Source organism: Patagioenas fasciata, chromosome 2 (genome assembly GCF_037038585.1).
Source record: "Patagioenas fasciata isolate bPatFas1 chromosome 2, bPatFas1.hap1, whole genome shotgun sequence".
Taxonomy (NCBI): Eukaryota; Metazoa; Chordata; class Aves; order Columbiformes; family Columbidae; genus Patagioenas; species Patagioenas fasciata.
The window spans coordinates 118,561,642-118,576,900 of record NC_092521.1 but is presented as its reverse complement, the minus strand read 5'-3'; the positions used below and the strand labels follow the sequence as shown (position 1 = coordinate 118,576,900).

Below are 15,259 nucleotides of genomic sequence, written 5' to 3'. Positions count from 1 at the left end.
GATCTTCCATGAAGCTCCATAGCAATGTCTAGCACTGAAAAGTAAATGTTTAATTTTTAGGGTGAACTGGGCTGTTGCCAGAAACAAGAGTATCATTTCCTGAATCCCCTAGGATTACTAATAATATTCCAACTCAAGTTGTGGGAATTACGTACACAAATCCTTCTTCTAACGAGACAGAAGGTCTGTAAGTAATAGGCAGTTAATACATTTTTTTTAAAACAATCACATATTAGTAGTAGTCTTAAAACGTTGCTGCCTTTTTAAGCCCTTGATTTGAGGTTTCTACACTGTTCACTGACCTTGCTATTTCTCCTTCTGTGCTCCTGCACCATTAGGTAAGAGAAGCATGTCAGAAATTCTGTGAAAGAACAAGACTCTAGGTCATCTAGCTAACAGCACACGTTTTGGGCTTCCCTCCTCTCTTTTGCCAGGGCTCTGGCACGACCAGCAACTACGTCACCTAAAAGAACTCAACAAAGGGTATTCCACACTAAAGATTCACCTTCGCTTTGCAGTTGAAAATGGACATTTAGACCAGTTCAATAACAGGCAGTTCCAATTAGAAGTTATTAGCTCTCACATAACATCTGAGTCTCGTGACAGTGCAACAGTCTCACTTTTCATTCTTAACCAACAGCTCTATAACCAACCTCTAGTCTCAGGGAGAGGATCAAGATCTAGTCTAAGTATCCCAACAAAGACAAGGATGCCAGCTGGCCACAAAAGCACAAGTTTGTCACTCTTACAAAATCCCAAAGATACTTTTCAGCTTTCTGGTAAGTCAGAGAGTTAAAATAGGATGTCTAGGGCCCTTTAACACAGATGGCCCTGTTCTCCATAGCTTTGCTGATAGGCAGGAGATTGGCTGAAACTTTCAGAACTCTGTCTTACAACCAAAAGGGTTCAATACTGAGGGTTTGTTTTGTTTTGTTTTAGCAGGCTAAACTGTACAGCACATTGTCAGGATTGTGTCCACTATTGAATATTTTATCACTCCAATGCTCATATGAAATGAATGTACAGAACTATCACTGCAGTACTCTCTTTGCATTATTTACAACCTTAGAAGCTGCAGCACTTCAGCATAATATTACTAACATAAAAAGGCAGAATTTCCCCTCAAGCCAGGTTTTTAGTTTTGCAGTCTGCAGAGCAACGTGATGGAAAAAGGTCTGTGAACCACTCTTACACCTCCCATCCCCCAATCCCACATTCTAAATGCTGGTCCTCTGATGTGCAAAGAACCTGCACAGATGAAAACTCCACAGCACTCAGCAGAAGTGGGATCCGTAAACCCCTGTGCCTCTGTGGAAGAATACATGGCCTTGTTTCACCATCCTGCCCAGTTATTTTCACCCCACGTTTTTTCTTGCCTTGTTAAAGTCCTCTGAAGTTGCCCTCATCTCCTTCCATGTCTTGTTCAGGAGCTGAATGCAGATACAGAAGAACTCCTCAAACGATCTGTCGTGGGTGAAGAACATGGGATGGAAATCGTTGCAGGTCTCACTGGCTAAAAACAGAAAAACAGGGAAGGTGGAATAAAACATGTACAGGCAGGAGCTCAAAAAAATAAACATAAAATACAATCAACCACAAAATTTAGAAAACACTGTAACTGAGAAGAATCCCAGTTCTAGTAGGAAAGGATGTCAAAACATTATCTTGAAAAGTCAGATTTGGTCAACAGTCTTAATGAAACATCGTATAGAGCCTGTCTGCAGGAGACCAGCAGCAAGAACAGAGGAAGCAACTACCTGTTTGCCCAAATATTCTCTCAATGGGTGTTTTGTTTGTGCCAAGTTTTGTTGTTCAGGCTGAGACAGAAAGACACAGGGAAGGAGCACAACTCTCCTCATCAAAACAACAGCCTTCCCCACTGCTAACAGCATGTACCGTATTGCCTGCTGAGATTCAAACACCAAGCCCCATCCATCGGTCACAAAACAGTATTAGATAAATGTAGACACTGAAATGTGAATCTCTGCTGACACAGCAGATGATCTACCATATTGTACATGGACATACCACAGTGGTAACCAGAGAAATCTACACAGATACATAGATGAGAATGTAACCGATTAAATTTGTTCTTTGAAAATAACTGGAAACAAAAGAAATGGATCTTCTGTCATCTGTCCCTTACCTGAGAAGAAAAAACAAACAAACTAACCAACCAACCAGTCCAAGAAAAAAAACAACCAAAGAAAAACCAAACCAACCCCAAACTATATATTTTTTGATCAGATACTGGCTTGAAGGAAGGAAAAAGTATAAGAATACTATAATGATGTTCCCAAAAAGGAAAACTACATTTTGGCAAGACTGTTGTGAATATACTTGAGTGATGAATGGCTTTTAAAATACTAAGGGTTGAAGCAATGCTGACCCCTGGGCACATCTGAGCAATCTGGGAACAGAAGGGGTTTTAGCAAAGGGCTGGAGAGGATCTTTAAAGGCTTCCATGACTTGAACACCCACATCAGTAGGCTGCATATTAATGTTCTTAAAAAGCAAACAAAAGTCAAGTTGACTAAGCCTCTCTGCATGTACCCAGTCCTCAAATCTCTCAGCTGTGGCTTTCACCTCTGCATGAGCGCTCCTTTGGAGTTTTCCGGCAGTCACTCACATGCCCATCCAGCAGTACCTTCCCTCACTTCAGGATAAAACTGCTGCTGCTCAGCCAAGTTTCCTCCTCTGCAAGAATGGCAGATTTATCAAGCATTAGGATAAATCACCCTTTTCCTTAGGCTGGATCACTGTCTGACATCTGCTTTCTCTCAGTGGAACTGGATAAATCAGAATTAAGACTCTCTGCAGGAGAGTGTGAAAGGCTCAGACGGGCTGATCCCCTGCATCAGCTGCAAAGACTTGGTCCTGGTACCTCTTCTAGCCACAAAGCCACCCATTCAGCATCTTTAGTTACCACTGCTGCACCAGTAGCTCTGCCAAAGGAACATGAGTTGTGCTTAGAATCACCTCAACCCTCAAAGAAACGGGGATTCTGATCTTTCCCAACATTCAGTATTCCAATTATAAAGCAAAGCTCTGAAGCTTAATTGTAAATTCGAAGCTTAATTCTAACATCAGATTTATGAAGATCTAATCAATTCCTCAGCTACGTAGTGAAGACGAGAGTTAATTTTGGAGCACAGGTTTCATTCTAATAAAATAAACTCCATTAGTCAAAGCAGACACCTATATTTATAAGGCACGACTCAATCTCTTTAAAAGAATAAAATGCCTCAGGCATGATTTTCAGAGCACCTTCAGCTTCCATTAATTCCACTGGAGCTGCAAGGGCTCAGCACTTCCAATAATCAGACCTTCAGCCTGTAATAATGTCAGAGACACAACAGAACAGATTCTCAGAGGGCACTTGTCTTTAAGTCATCAAATACTATAATGATGAGAAGAAATAACACCAAGCAGAATAATGCAGCTGGTACCTACGCTGTATAAATCACAGCACGAAACAAGGCAATAACCCTCGACACACACTGGCCTTTCTGATCCTCCTCAGAGCCTGAGCTTATCACTGCTCCTGCTCATAAAAATCAATAAATCAAAATTAATGGAAAGGCTAGGGATTCTCAGAAACTTGATCATCGGTTCTAACTCACACTCCTTATGATAATCAGCCCCAAACCATATCTATTATGCTGGCTGTTCTGCATGCAGAATCAGAGGTGCCACTTCCCCGCACCCCCCATTTTTTAGTAAGTAGGCAACATACTGTGTTTTATGCATTTTTGGTCTGAAAACAAAAGAGTAAAAATCATTGTTATTGACATAAATGGAGAAAGTTAGGCTTATTAGAAAGTGGGATCAATGTCTTAAAGCATAAAACAAACCCGAATAAAAATTCAAAATCAAATGATAAACAACTTCCTCAAAATTCCCACCAGCATCCAGACAGTAGAGGGAAAAAAATCCATACTTAACTTCAAGGGTAGCTATTTGTATGTCTCGAAAATTCTATCCAAAATAATATGATTCAATGGAAAAATCACAAATAAGGCACATGAGGAGTGTTTAAATTACAACATATCTACAGGCTGCAGCTCAGGTCACGTGTATGTTGTGCTCAGAGTGTTTAAATACCTAATGAAAGAAAACCCTTGTCCTGATGCTTTCTTTCTCCTTTTGACAGGCAAGATGAGGATGAAGGGAAGTCAATACTGTGTTACTAGTGGTTTCCACACCAGAGTAAGACTGAGTCACAACCCGTGGTCTTACCACATGTTCTCCAGCCCCAAGTCAGCATCTCCCATATCAGAGCTCTGCCTGTCTCTGCAGAGTGGGCACATTTAGAGGCCGCTCAGTTTCACTAATTTAGTACTCCTTGGATTTATTTTTTCACTAACTTGCAATATGACTAGTTGTAAACTGAAGCAGAGGTCCGGCATTAGAATAATTTGGTTGGAGACTTTCTTCATAAAAAGAGTGCACAAAATTCCTGCCCTTAAGCCCACCACACTCTAACCTTCATTTTTACAAGCAAGGACTAACCACATTTATAACCACATGAAAAACTCACACGCAGTTGCAACGCAGGGACACAAATCATCATGATTATTTAACAACATCATCAAGTTTTAATTACGCCTTTGTGAGATCACCTTCGAAAGGCAAGTCACATATGTCTGGCCCACATAAATCAGGTGAAGATCTTGTTGATTTTCCTTTCTTGGCACAATTCTCGGAGCTGTAGATCAATGTGTCATCTCTCAGGATTCAAACAGTCCTTCAAGCTTCTAGCTGATCTATAGCTGTGACTTTGAGAAAGAAGCTTAGTTCATTTCTCATCATAAACTGCACTGGCAAAAAAAGAGCTTATTTCTACATAGGTGCTTACGTGGTTCATTCGGTGTATATTTTTAGTGCTCCCCAACACAATTTTGTCGGTCAGTCCATTTCCTAAATTACAACAAAGACATTCAAGCATCCATGACTGTTTGAGCAGTAAACAGATTTGATATGCTATGTTGTTCCTCTGTGAATTAGTCAAAAACAACAGGAAAAATAAAACAAATTGAGAAAGAAGAAAAAAGTTATACCTTAATTTTTACCCCATCTCTAAATACCTTTTCCCACGAGAAACAACATCATCAGGGCCAAATTTCTCCTAGCTGTAGTGAGAACAGTTAGATATTTGCATATTTGCATAAACCTGTCTTTGGAAGGGCACAGATTACACGATGATGTTCAACTTGAAATACAGCAGAAATTTAAATTTCAAAGTTGCTGTGGTTAGCTGAATACAGACAATAGGGATTTCTGCATGCAAGACAGACTCCAGGAAAGGGTAAGTGCACCAGACCAGATACCAGGCTGGCATGTCACCTCACTGTCCAAGTCAGTATGAACAAAAGGCCACCAGTTCAGCAGAAGCTGGCTGACAGCTGGAAGTGCTGATTACATCTTTCGCCCACCTTAAAAAGTAGGCTATTTCCATTCAGAAAGGGGACAAAAAATATTAATACAATGTTTTTATCTTAGAATTTATTTTGTGCAATACTTGGAAGTAACACAGAGACAACCCTCCTCTCCTCTCAAAGCTACCACAGCAGACAAATACATCGTGCTAAACCTCTCTAGGAAGGGTACTGCCCTTGACCTTAAGAAACCTCTGCCTTCTTCCTGATTCTGCTAAATTGCTATGTTGATACTGGATACTCATCCCCCATCACGTCTTTAAAAAGGTGTATGGTCATTCTGACCTCCATTGTGAAGTTCTTGGATCCAAGACATGAAAAGGGTTGTACTGGTGTGAAAGCAAAATAATAAATAGCCATATCTATCATGGAGAGGAACGTTTAAAATTAGTAGTTGCCCAAACCATTATTTTCAAAACCCATTCACTATGCTATGGGGAGACAAGTTGAGGTGACTGAAACAGTCATTTTTCTGTAAATTTAAGGCTTAGACCCATCACATTGGGAGTGTATATCAAAGACAATTTACTAATCACAAATGAGGCACCTCATTCATGGATGTTAGCCCTGTATAACTGGTCTACAAAATACAACTAGATCTGATTAAGTAGATAATAAATGAGAGTGGTAACGTTGTTGTTTATTCTCAAATATGTCAAGAGCAGGCAGACAGCTTAAATCAATCAAATTATTCAGTCAGTCATATGAATATGGTCACTTGGCATTAATGCTGTCACACATAAAAGGACCGACAGACACCTGTGGTGAGGACAAAGCCTCAGTGTTGGGGGTGGGATTAATGGATCCTGTGCAGCACAAAACTTATCAAGAAAAGCGTAGTGAAATTGCGTGAGTTTTGAGATGAGAGAAGCAATGATGCAGAGCGCAAGGGAGAGAGGGGTTCAAAAACATCTCTCTGTCTGAAAGGTACCTGGAATCCATATGATCCAGTCTTCAGAGAGATTTGCGTTTTCTTTTACTGAGCTGCTGCTTAATTCTGGGTGAGTCATTTATCCCGTCTGTTGTTTTCCCCAGTTTCACAGAATGGAGATGATAATATTTGATCAGAGGGGAGGCGGGTAGAAAGATCCATTGCCCTTCCTGAAGTGCAGCAAATCCACAAATGAAGAGTGCAATATGGACCTTGGAAATATCATCTCCATTTGGCATGACTTCCTCTGGGATTATTGTTTGCCAGTAAAAGACGACAACCAAAGAGCAACGAATTCTCAATAGCTCTCACGAGAAGCAGCACTGTAATTTCTACTTCTCCCTGAAGATAAGATACAGTAAAAATAACTACTGCCATGACCATTTTTGTGTACGCAATCAAAAATTCTCTCAGTAACACACAGAGTAAGTAAGGAAAAGCGCACCTAATACTGCAGAAATACAGCTATTTCCAAGTTATCTACACCACTGAGCCCTGTAGTCTACTGGCAATAATTTGAGAGAAAACCTTTGGCTACCTTTCTGGCACATCACGGGGAAACAGTGTAATTTAAGGCAAGGAAGGTCACTAGCAATGGCAGTGCAGTAATGAAGCAGTAATATCACTGCCAATCGTATAATTTTCTTTTGTTGGGAACAGTGCTGTTTAGAAGGCTCAATTGGTATTAGAACAAAAGCCATTCATCTTTTTTACTTTGATTGAGAAAATAAAATACAAGCAACTAAGCTTCAAGACACAGCAAAATAATGCAAAAAGCTAAGCTGTATTTGTTTAATTCCAAATCTAGGTGAATTATGTGAGAGTTTTGTTTCATCTGCTTTGAAACAGAAAGGGGATTAGGAAGCACAGTGTACCACTGAATTGTGCAAGATGTGCCACTGGTTTCCCCAGGGGTGTGGGTGTCTCAGAAATGTCCTTCCATACAAGCACATCAGGAGTGAATCAAATCCAAAACTGCAGCACTGAAGTAGCATACACACAATAACTCAGGAAAGCAATGAGCTGATCATGTACAGTAGGGTAAAAATGCCCCCTCTTTGACATGGCATGTAGCATTTCTAGAGCACTGAAATTACCCAGCACTATGTAGTTACAAGACCTTCAACAACTTACCTTACCTAATGACATATTTAGTTGGAATAGAAAGAATACAAAAGTGCTAAACATGCAGCAAAACCACCAACTCAGACTCCTCAGAAAGACATAAGGTAACAGCATTTCTTTGAACCCATGCTACTTCTAATCAGGGAACTATAGAGTGAAACTGGAATAAAAGTACACAGAAAAGGCTTCCTACAGTTTGTACACTTTCCTTTTTTGAGGCTGAGAATAAATTTCACCATGCAATGAAAAACAAGGATTCCACGAAGCCTCGAGCCTGATAAGGCAGGCAGGACTAGGATGATTATGGCTCATGCATCCCCAACCTCTTCACTAACTTACCCAGATTCACTTTGAAGGTGACTACTGCTGTGTCAGAAACACACCTCCCCTTCCCAAGAGATCATTAAATAAAGGAACCACTATTTATAAATCTGTCGCTCTCATTGTTCCAAATGAAAGCAATGGAAGAAGAACCCTGACTATTGCGGCACAAGTCAATAAAGTTCCGCACTCATCACTACCAAAAGATCCAGGAGTTCAGTGGTAGCATCTGTGCTACATCCATTAGGAGGCAGCTGAAGAACAGTATCTGGGCAGGCTCACCCACCCTGCCACATCCAGAGCTGATGGTGAACTGAGAAACCAATGAAGCCAGTAGTGTCCACACAAGCAGACTGATTTTGTAAATATAACTCCTTTTGCAACTCTTCGTAAATATAGAGACTTCACTGCACCTCCCCTACTTAAGACAGACCTGAAGACTGGACATTGTGGTCAGAAATACAAACAGAAAGCCAAAGTGCAAAGAGAAGAGAGTTACTAAAAACGCTCTTATACACAGAAAGGAAATTAAAAATATTACAAAGAGTCGGCATCATGCTTGTAAGGGTTCCCCATCTCTTTCAAAAGCAACCTATTTTTATTTGTGATAAAACAGGTGCCAGATATGAATAACTCTGAACTGCCTTTACAATATGCCACAGCACTCTCTTGAGCAAACCGGAAAGTACTCACTCGGCTTCCCTTTTCACTCCTCCACTATTACCAGTACAAAGAAAAAAGCAGTGATCAACAACAATATGAAAATGCAGTTTTAAAAGCTGATTGATAAATTGGAGTATTATTTTCAGAGGTGAGGGAGCACTTCATTCGAATTAGTCATGCACCTCTAGGAGAAAACTGTGTGAGAGTGGAAATGGTATGAAAAACCAAGGGCTTGTCACATCAAAAAACCATGCCTTTTGTGAGATCTGCACAGATCTGCAGCTATGCTCCGGGATATTTACAGTATCCCTGAACAACAATATAAAACCACAGAATCATTTACGTTGGAAAAGACCTTTAAGATCATCAGCATGTTAATTGATCAACATGATAAATTTGCTTAGGGACTGTGAAGTCTTTATGGTCACTTCTAGTAAATATAGAATACGAAGAAATTACACACACAAAGCAGAATCTACAGAAGCTTTTTAAACAAGTAAACATACTATGCAAAAGCTTCTTACAAAAGATAACACTGCTGCTCTGTCGTGTTCCTGGCACCTTGCAAAGCACACAAGGCAATGATGGCTACATGAAAGCTTAACAAAAACACCCAAAATATAAAAAAGCATTTCTGACAATTTCTAAGCCCACAAACTGTCTGTCTACTTGAATTCTGACTGACACAGATAGTGGCATTGACAGAAGGCCAGCTAAGCTCAGGTCTATCAAGGGAAACACCTTATCACATTTGTTGCACATCGATACTGTAGTCCCTTCCCCGTTGCATCCTTTCTCTCCTAAGCCCTCAGAGAACCTACCCTTAACTGTATCTCCAGACAAATCAGAAAGAATGACAGCAGCAATGGGGGAAGCAGATATTCTCAGCATTTATAAAAAGCAGTCACACTGCATAACCACTCTTTTTAACCCTGCATCACCCATTGGCAAAGTTTATTGCTACATACTATAATCTGGCACATTTTCTACTAACTGCTGGAGCACCGCAGACCCACAACACTGAGGGCTGGTGTCAGAAGTTCCTGAGTGTGGAAGTGGGCCCTTGTTCTTCCTCTGCTTCTGCAGCTACTTGATGTCCCCTCCCATGAGTAGTAGATCCAGAAACTGCCTTTCATGGCAAGAGTGCTGACTTTTCACTTCTAACTCTGTTCTAGAGAGTACCAGCTTATTTCTTACCCTCCTGAAGGGATTCTTGCTAAAAAGCATATTCTTACCCCTAATTACGCATTTTCTTTATTAAGTTACATAGACCGCATTACAGGTCATAGATTGTGCCTCTCCAAAGACCTTCTGTGAGATACTTCATCAAGAATATACTCTGGTTACCATTTAAATACAGACCATGCTGTTTCGATTCACAAGAGAGGAGCTGTCACTGAAAATGATTTTTACTTTAAATAGGTTGCCTAGGGCTCCATCTGTAAGCAAAACTTAAAAGAAGCCTATGAAAATCTGCAGGAAAAACACTGCAAACAGTAACCTAGGAAGTTTACAGGTTTTTTTAAGTCCCCCCTTGCTACCTAAGCAGCTTCCATTCCCCCTTCCCTCACACAGACCTTCTCATTAAAATCAAATATTTAAAATTACAGTGTAAAGAAATTATGTGGCCATTGTGTAAGACAATTAGTAGAAAAAAAACTTTTTTTTTTTTGTATTTGATATTACAAGCGAGTAACAGCAGGAGAACTGCAAGGAAGAAAAGCAAATGAGCAGATGGAGAAGCCAACAAACCAGCAGTCAAGCCAGAAAGGAAAAGAATCTTCTTCCTTGAACCAAGTCATTCCCCTATTAGAAAAAAAAAGTTACAGCTGAATTACCCAGCCACAAACCCTCTGTACTTACTATTAGAGGTGTCTGTATATGAGATGCCTCCTCTAGGGCACTTTTGTGATAGGCTGTTAGGCCACCTTCAATACCCCTATGGTGGGGTATGAGGCAGGTTGGCTGCCTGATACCTCTGCCTCATCAGTCGGGCTTGCTCCTGAAGTGCAAACGCTGGGAGGGCAAAGGACCACTTGTCTAGGAAAGTGAGTTAACACAGCTGAACTGACGTCCACTGCTGTCACAGAGATGGCAACAAAACAAAACCACTCTAAATTCAACCACTTGCTTTGAATCAATCCCAGATACGCTCAAAATGCCAAACAAGACAACAGAATGACACACAGGGAATGATGACATCGGCATCAGTGAAAAAAAAAATGATTGCCTGTAATTAAGGTGAGGGAATTCATTGTATCACACATCTTAGAGTGACAGCAGTTTATCTTTCATTTCAGATCCGGTTCCAAACTGTGCTGAAATTACATTGCTTGCTCAAGAACCAGGAGATGCACATCTATGTTCTCCCTGACTTCTTTGAAAACACATGCAGTACCACCACTACTACAGCTGCCTTTAGGACAAGCCACCATAGTAATGACACCTCTTCTCCCTTCTGCTTCTGCATCCCTACAAACTACCTACCTCCTTTAAAATATGTATCTTTTTATACATATATGCCAAATTGCCAAATAACTTTTTTTTTCTCCCTTTGTGAAACTAAAACGTGAGAAAAAAAGAACTGGCTGCTGGATACAAGTTTGCTCAGGTAAAATCCCATGCAATATACCCCAGATGGGCAGCACCCTAGCATGTCTATAGCCCACCTGCTATTCTGTTCTTGGTCTGCCATAGGCAACCAGCAGGGCTGAGCGAGGCAGCGACAACCCAGCGATCCGTGGGGAAATGCAAATCTTCCCTCTCCTCATGAACTCAGTTGCTATTGGAACCCAGTTGGACTTGCTGTCATTAACTCACTGTGAAAACTGCATCTTAGTTATTTAACCACAAGCACCTAAATTGCTTTCTTCCTCTACAAATTGTCTTAATCTGTAAATTATGTTTTTAAACTATCTGGGCTAGAGTCCCAAAGTCAGACTGGCAGAACAAAAATAAAACTGCTGAAGCATACTCTTTTAACATAGATCAAACTGAGTAATTGGTACTCACAAAGAAGGAAAACAGTGATGTGGTAGTGTGCAAGCTGCTCAGGAAACACTGAAACTCAGTGCCTGTTAGTGTATTATATTTATCTGAGATCATCACCATAATGCACTGCATAAGTGCCAAACATCTTCAAACACCTTTGTGAACATTAATCAGTCTCTAGAAGGACATTAGTTAGCATTAACTCTTCAGATGTCAAACTTAACCTCTTGAAAGGCAAGCAGAAAATCAAGTTAATTAGACCACAGGCTTAACAAGAGAAGCTATTTAAACAACATGTTTCCAAGTGGCACATTCAGCTCATAAGCTACTTTAGTGGGGTTTTTCACTTCATACACTAATACGAACTGAGCTGTTTGGTATTACAGCTGCCAGAGCATAGTTTTGGATAGGTAATCAGAAGTTATGTTTTAGAAACATTTAATTAGACTGTAATATTGCCCTACGTTATGTTATTGCTTTTCTTATAGGCTGAAACATTAAATGAACATTTCAGCCATACCACTGTAAAAAAATAATACATTAGAACACTGTATTTTAGTCTGGGAAACAGATCTCTTGCTTAAAAGTATTTTAGAGAGTGCAAACATTTTAAAATTAATTCCTGCTCTACATTCTAGGGCATTTCCATTTCCAACATTAACAGACATATTTCATCATAACCCCAAACCATTTACATTATAAAGAAGCTTAGAGAATCACCTAGTTTAGGGATAAGTGAAGTAGGGTGAGTTCTCTCCTTATGCTGTATGGTGTAAAAAGCTCTTGAATATAAATGAAGTGAATGTGTGGGAGACTGTGAGAGGAAAGAGGCCCAGAAAACACATTAAGGCTTGCTGAGGTCACATCTTTGTGAACTATCAGAATCTGAACAATAAGGAGGAAATTTGGTCTAAACTATTATGTCTCTGATGTTAATAACTGCACAGTATTCCCTTGTAACTTGTTTCATTACTTATCTAGTCTCTAGCTTTTTTGTTGTCGTTATTTGATAAACATTTTCTCTTTTGTATTGTATATCTGTTATTTGTTTTGTCCTTGTTGACTAAGAGAACTGAATAAAGTAATTTTTACATCATGCCTCGAGGTTCCTGAAGGCAGTTATATCTTTTCTATCACTTTATTCCATCCTGACCATGAGTAATTGTCTTAATTTTCCTTCAGGGTCTTATTTTCCCAAGCGTATTATCATTCACTCCAGAAATAAGTCTACATGCATGAGGATCACAGAATAGTGACATACAAAGATGAAAATAATGATTTCTCAGAACAAGCTAACAAAAGAGTATAAAACAGGCAAAAATCTTGGCAGAAATTTCTCTGTTGGACTATGACTGTACTTGAAAAAGGAGCTAAGCTAACCTGCTTAGAAATTCTCTCCTATTGCTCCCATTGCAGACACTTCGCAATTTCAGCAGGAAAAATGAAAGCCTTCTCAGACAAGACCTCTCTTTGCTTCCGCATTTCTGTTTAAAATTAGTTCTCAAAATTTAGGATTATTGCTTGGCTGTTTTTTACAAAGCATTATCCCAGTCATGTCTCAAGAGACAATGCATAAGAGCCAAGTGTACTAGCCTTGCTTTTCTTAAAATAAACTGATTCATAACACAAGCTAAACAATATAAATTCATTTGGAAAAATACTATCATGCTCTCAGAAAGCATTCTTCAATTCTCTCTTCACTAAATCTGATCAGCTGTGCCACCTGTATGTACAAGTTATTTGCATCTATTTAAAAATTGTGAAGTAATACATCTGGAAAAGGATAGTATTTCCCAATCTACTGTGAGAAGTTATGGAAATAACATTTCCAAACAAACCAACAAGAATCAATTGAGATTTCACATGTTTTTTGAGAAATAGCTAAATTTCTCCATCACCAATAGGACAGATTAAAAATCTTGGTTTCAAAATCACTAAGGCAAAAGAACCACCAGATTGGCTTTATGAGAAAAAGAAACAACTCCTTCCCAGTGAAACTTGAAAAAAGTAGCAGAAACTTTTCTTACAGTAGATTAAAATTCAGCAGCAAGACATTTTCCACTGGAAGGAATTAAAGAGAGTCTGAATTACTGCCACTCTAAACCTCTGGTTTCTTTTTTTTTCCCCACAACTGTAACCCAACCTGATTCATTATTCAGAAATCTCTGTTAAGCCCAAATTGGACAGACATAGAAGGCGAATGGACATTAGTGGCTCAGAGTAATGTCTCAACTGAAAATGGAAACTCCCTGTCCCCAGGTGGGACATAGCGAGCACGAGAAACTAAAACCTGGTCAGCGCAAACATTTCTGCTCCTGCTGGAGATAATTTGCAGCCAAACAGCTCCTCATGGGCAGTGGCAGGTCATAGCTCTGTTGTCACCAGAAAAATCACCCTCAAGTGGTGCCTGTGCTGGAAGCCTCAGTGGTGCATCTCACTGCCCTGATGTGTGTGCATGTACCCGGTAGGACACATGGACTTATCAAGAGCAGGGTAAGACAGCCTTAATTCTCTTTTCTTATGAGTTTCTATCACTCGCTCCCCAAACAGTGCAAGGTGTTTCAAAAAGATGGACCCCAACATGTTAAGATTACACAAAAATTTACAAATGTTTTAATGAGTTATCAAGTTTTAGTAACCTTTTTATAAATTCTCTGTTCTTTCCACCTGTTGTATGGACTGCAGGAGTTTCACTCATGGGAGTTTCCTGGTTGCAGAGATACAGTGATTTCAAATTGGGTCCATCTTTTTGAAACACCCTGTATTTGCATCCGCTCCCACCACCACAGTGCAAGTCTCTCCTGGCTCTGCTGTCCCACCAGGCAGAGCTAGGGGAGAATCGAGGGAGCTGGTGAGAAGCTGGGGCCCAGTGGAAGGTGCTGCAGTTCCAGCAGAGGAGGCGGCATCAGGAGCAGAGCCTCATCCACCACCACAGGCCCTCATGGACCTGCCTGTGGGACGCCCATCACTCCTGTTTTTCACAACAGCCTGTGCTAAAACTGAACCAGAACGGCCTCAGCCACCAGATGAGCTCAAACCGGAACTGATTCAAAATGGATCCAACTGATTTTACCTTGTGTTGCCTATTTATTGATTGATATTAGAGAAGACCAGCACCTTCTCACACAATACAAAGGGTTTCACTGCTCCTTTTTAGATTTAACAGTAAGCTAAAGCTCATGGATTCCTTTTTTTTCTTCCCATGCCTGAAAGACACGAGGGAAATTTCTTTGAGTAAAATCAGAACAGTCCAGGATATGAGTTTTAACATGCAAGTTCAAACTACCAGAGTTTTTCGACAGCACAAGTGGGAGACCAGCTGAAGATGTATACCCTCACTGCCCTCCAGCCTTAAAGAAGCGTAAGTTTTCACAGCTACCCACATGAAGGTATGCCGATTATGTGCCCAACTTACTCCTATAAAATCTGCAAGAGAATCTCCTTTATATTTAAAATCCTCATTTTGAAATAATGCCCCTTCCTTCATCATGAAGAGCTCTTCCTTTTCCATCTCATGAAGTCCTTGCCCTCTGTCCTACATATGGCCTTGCAAGTAAGGCAGATTTTTAACAAATTTGTCATTTAAAGAGAATGCAAAAGCAAACACAAGGCTTATACTTAAAAACAGGAGGGAAAGGTGAAATTGGTTATTGTCAGGGCTGTTCTCAGTATCAGGCAAAGTTTCAGAGCAAATTTTGAAGGTGAAGAGAGACTGGAATAAATGTTGCATAGGCTTATCAAGAAGAGATCAAGTCTGATTCACCTAATCTTCTTTGACAAAGTAAGTATT

At 40.1% G+C, this 15,259-nt stretch overlaps 1 protein-coding gene across 6 annotated transcripts in view; it reads right to left on the bottom strand.

Annotated features, from left to right (window-relative positions):
• Positions 1-15,259, bottom strand: part of ELMO1 (engulfment and cell motility 1) — a 318,734-nt gene that overhangs the window by 108,613 nt on the left and 194,862 nt on the right. For all 6 annotated transcript variants that reach the window (XM_071804820.1, XM_065831560.2, XM_065831559.2 and 3 more), the window contains one exon: positions 1,377-1,513. In XM_071804820.1, the coding sequence (XP_071660921.1) occupies positions 1,377-1,513 (137 nt within the window). The remainder of the gene's footprint in view (positions 1-1,376; positions 1,514-15,259) is intronic.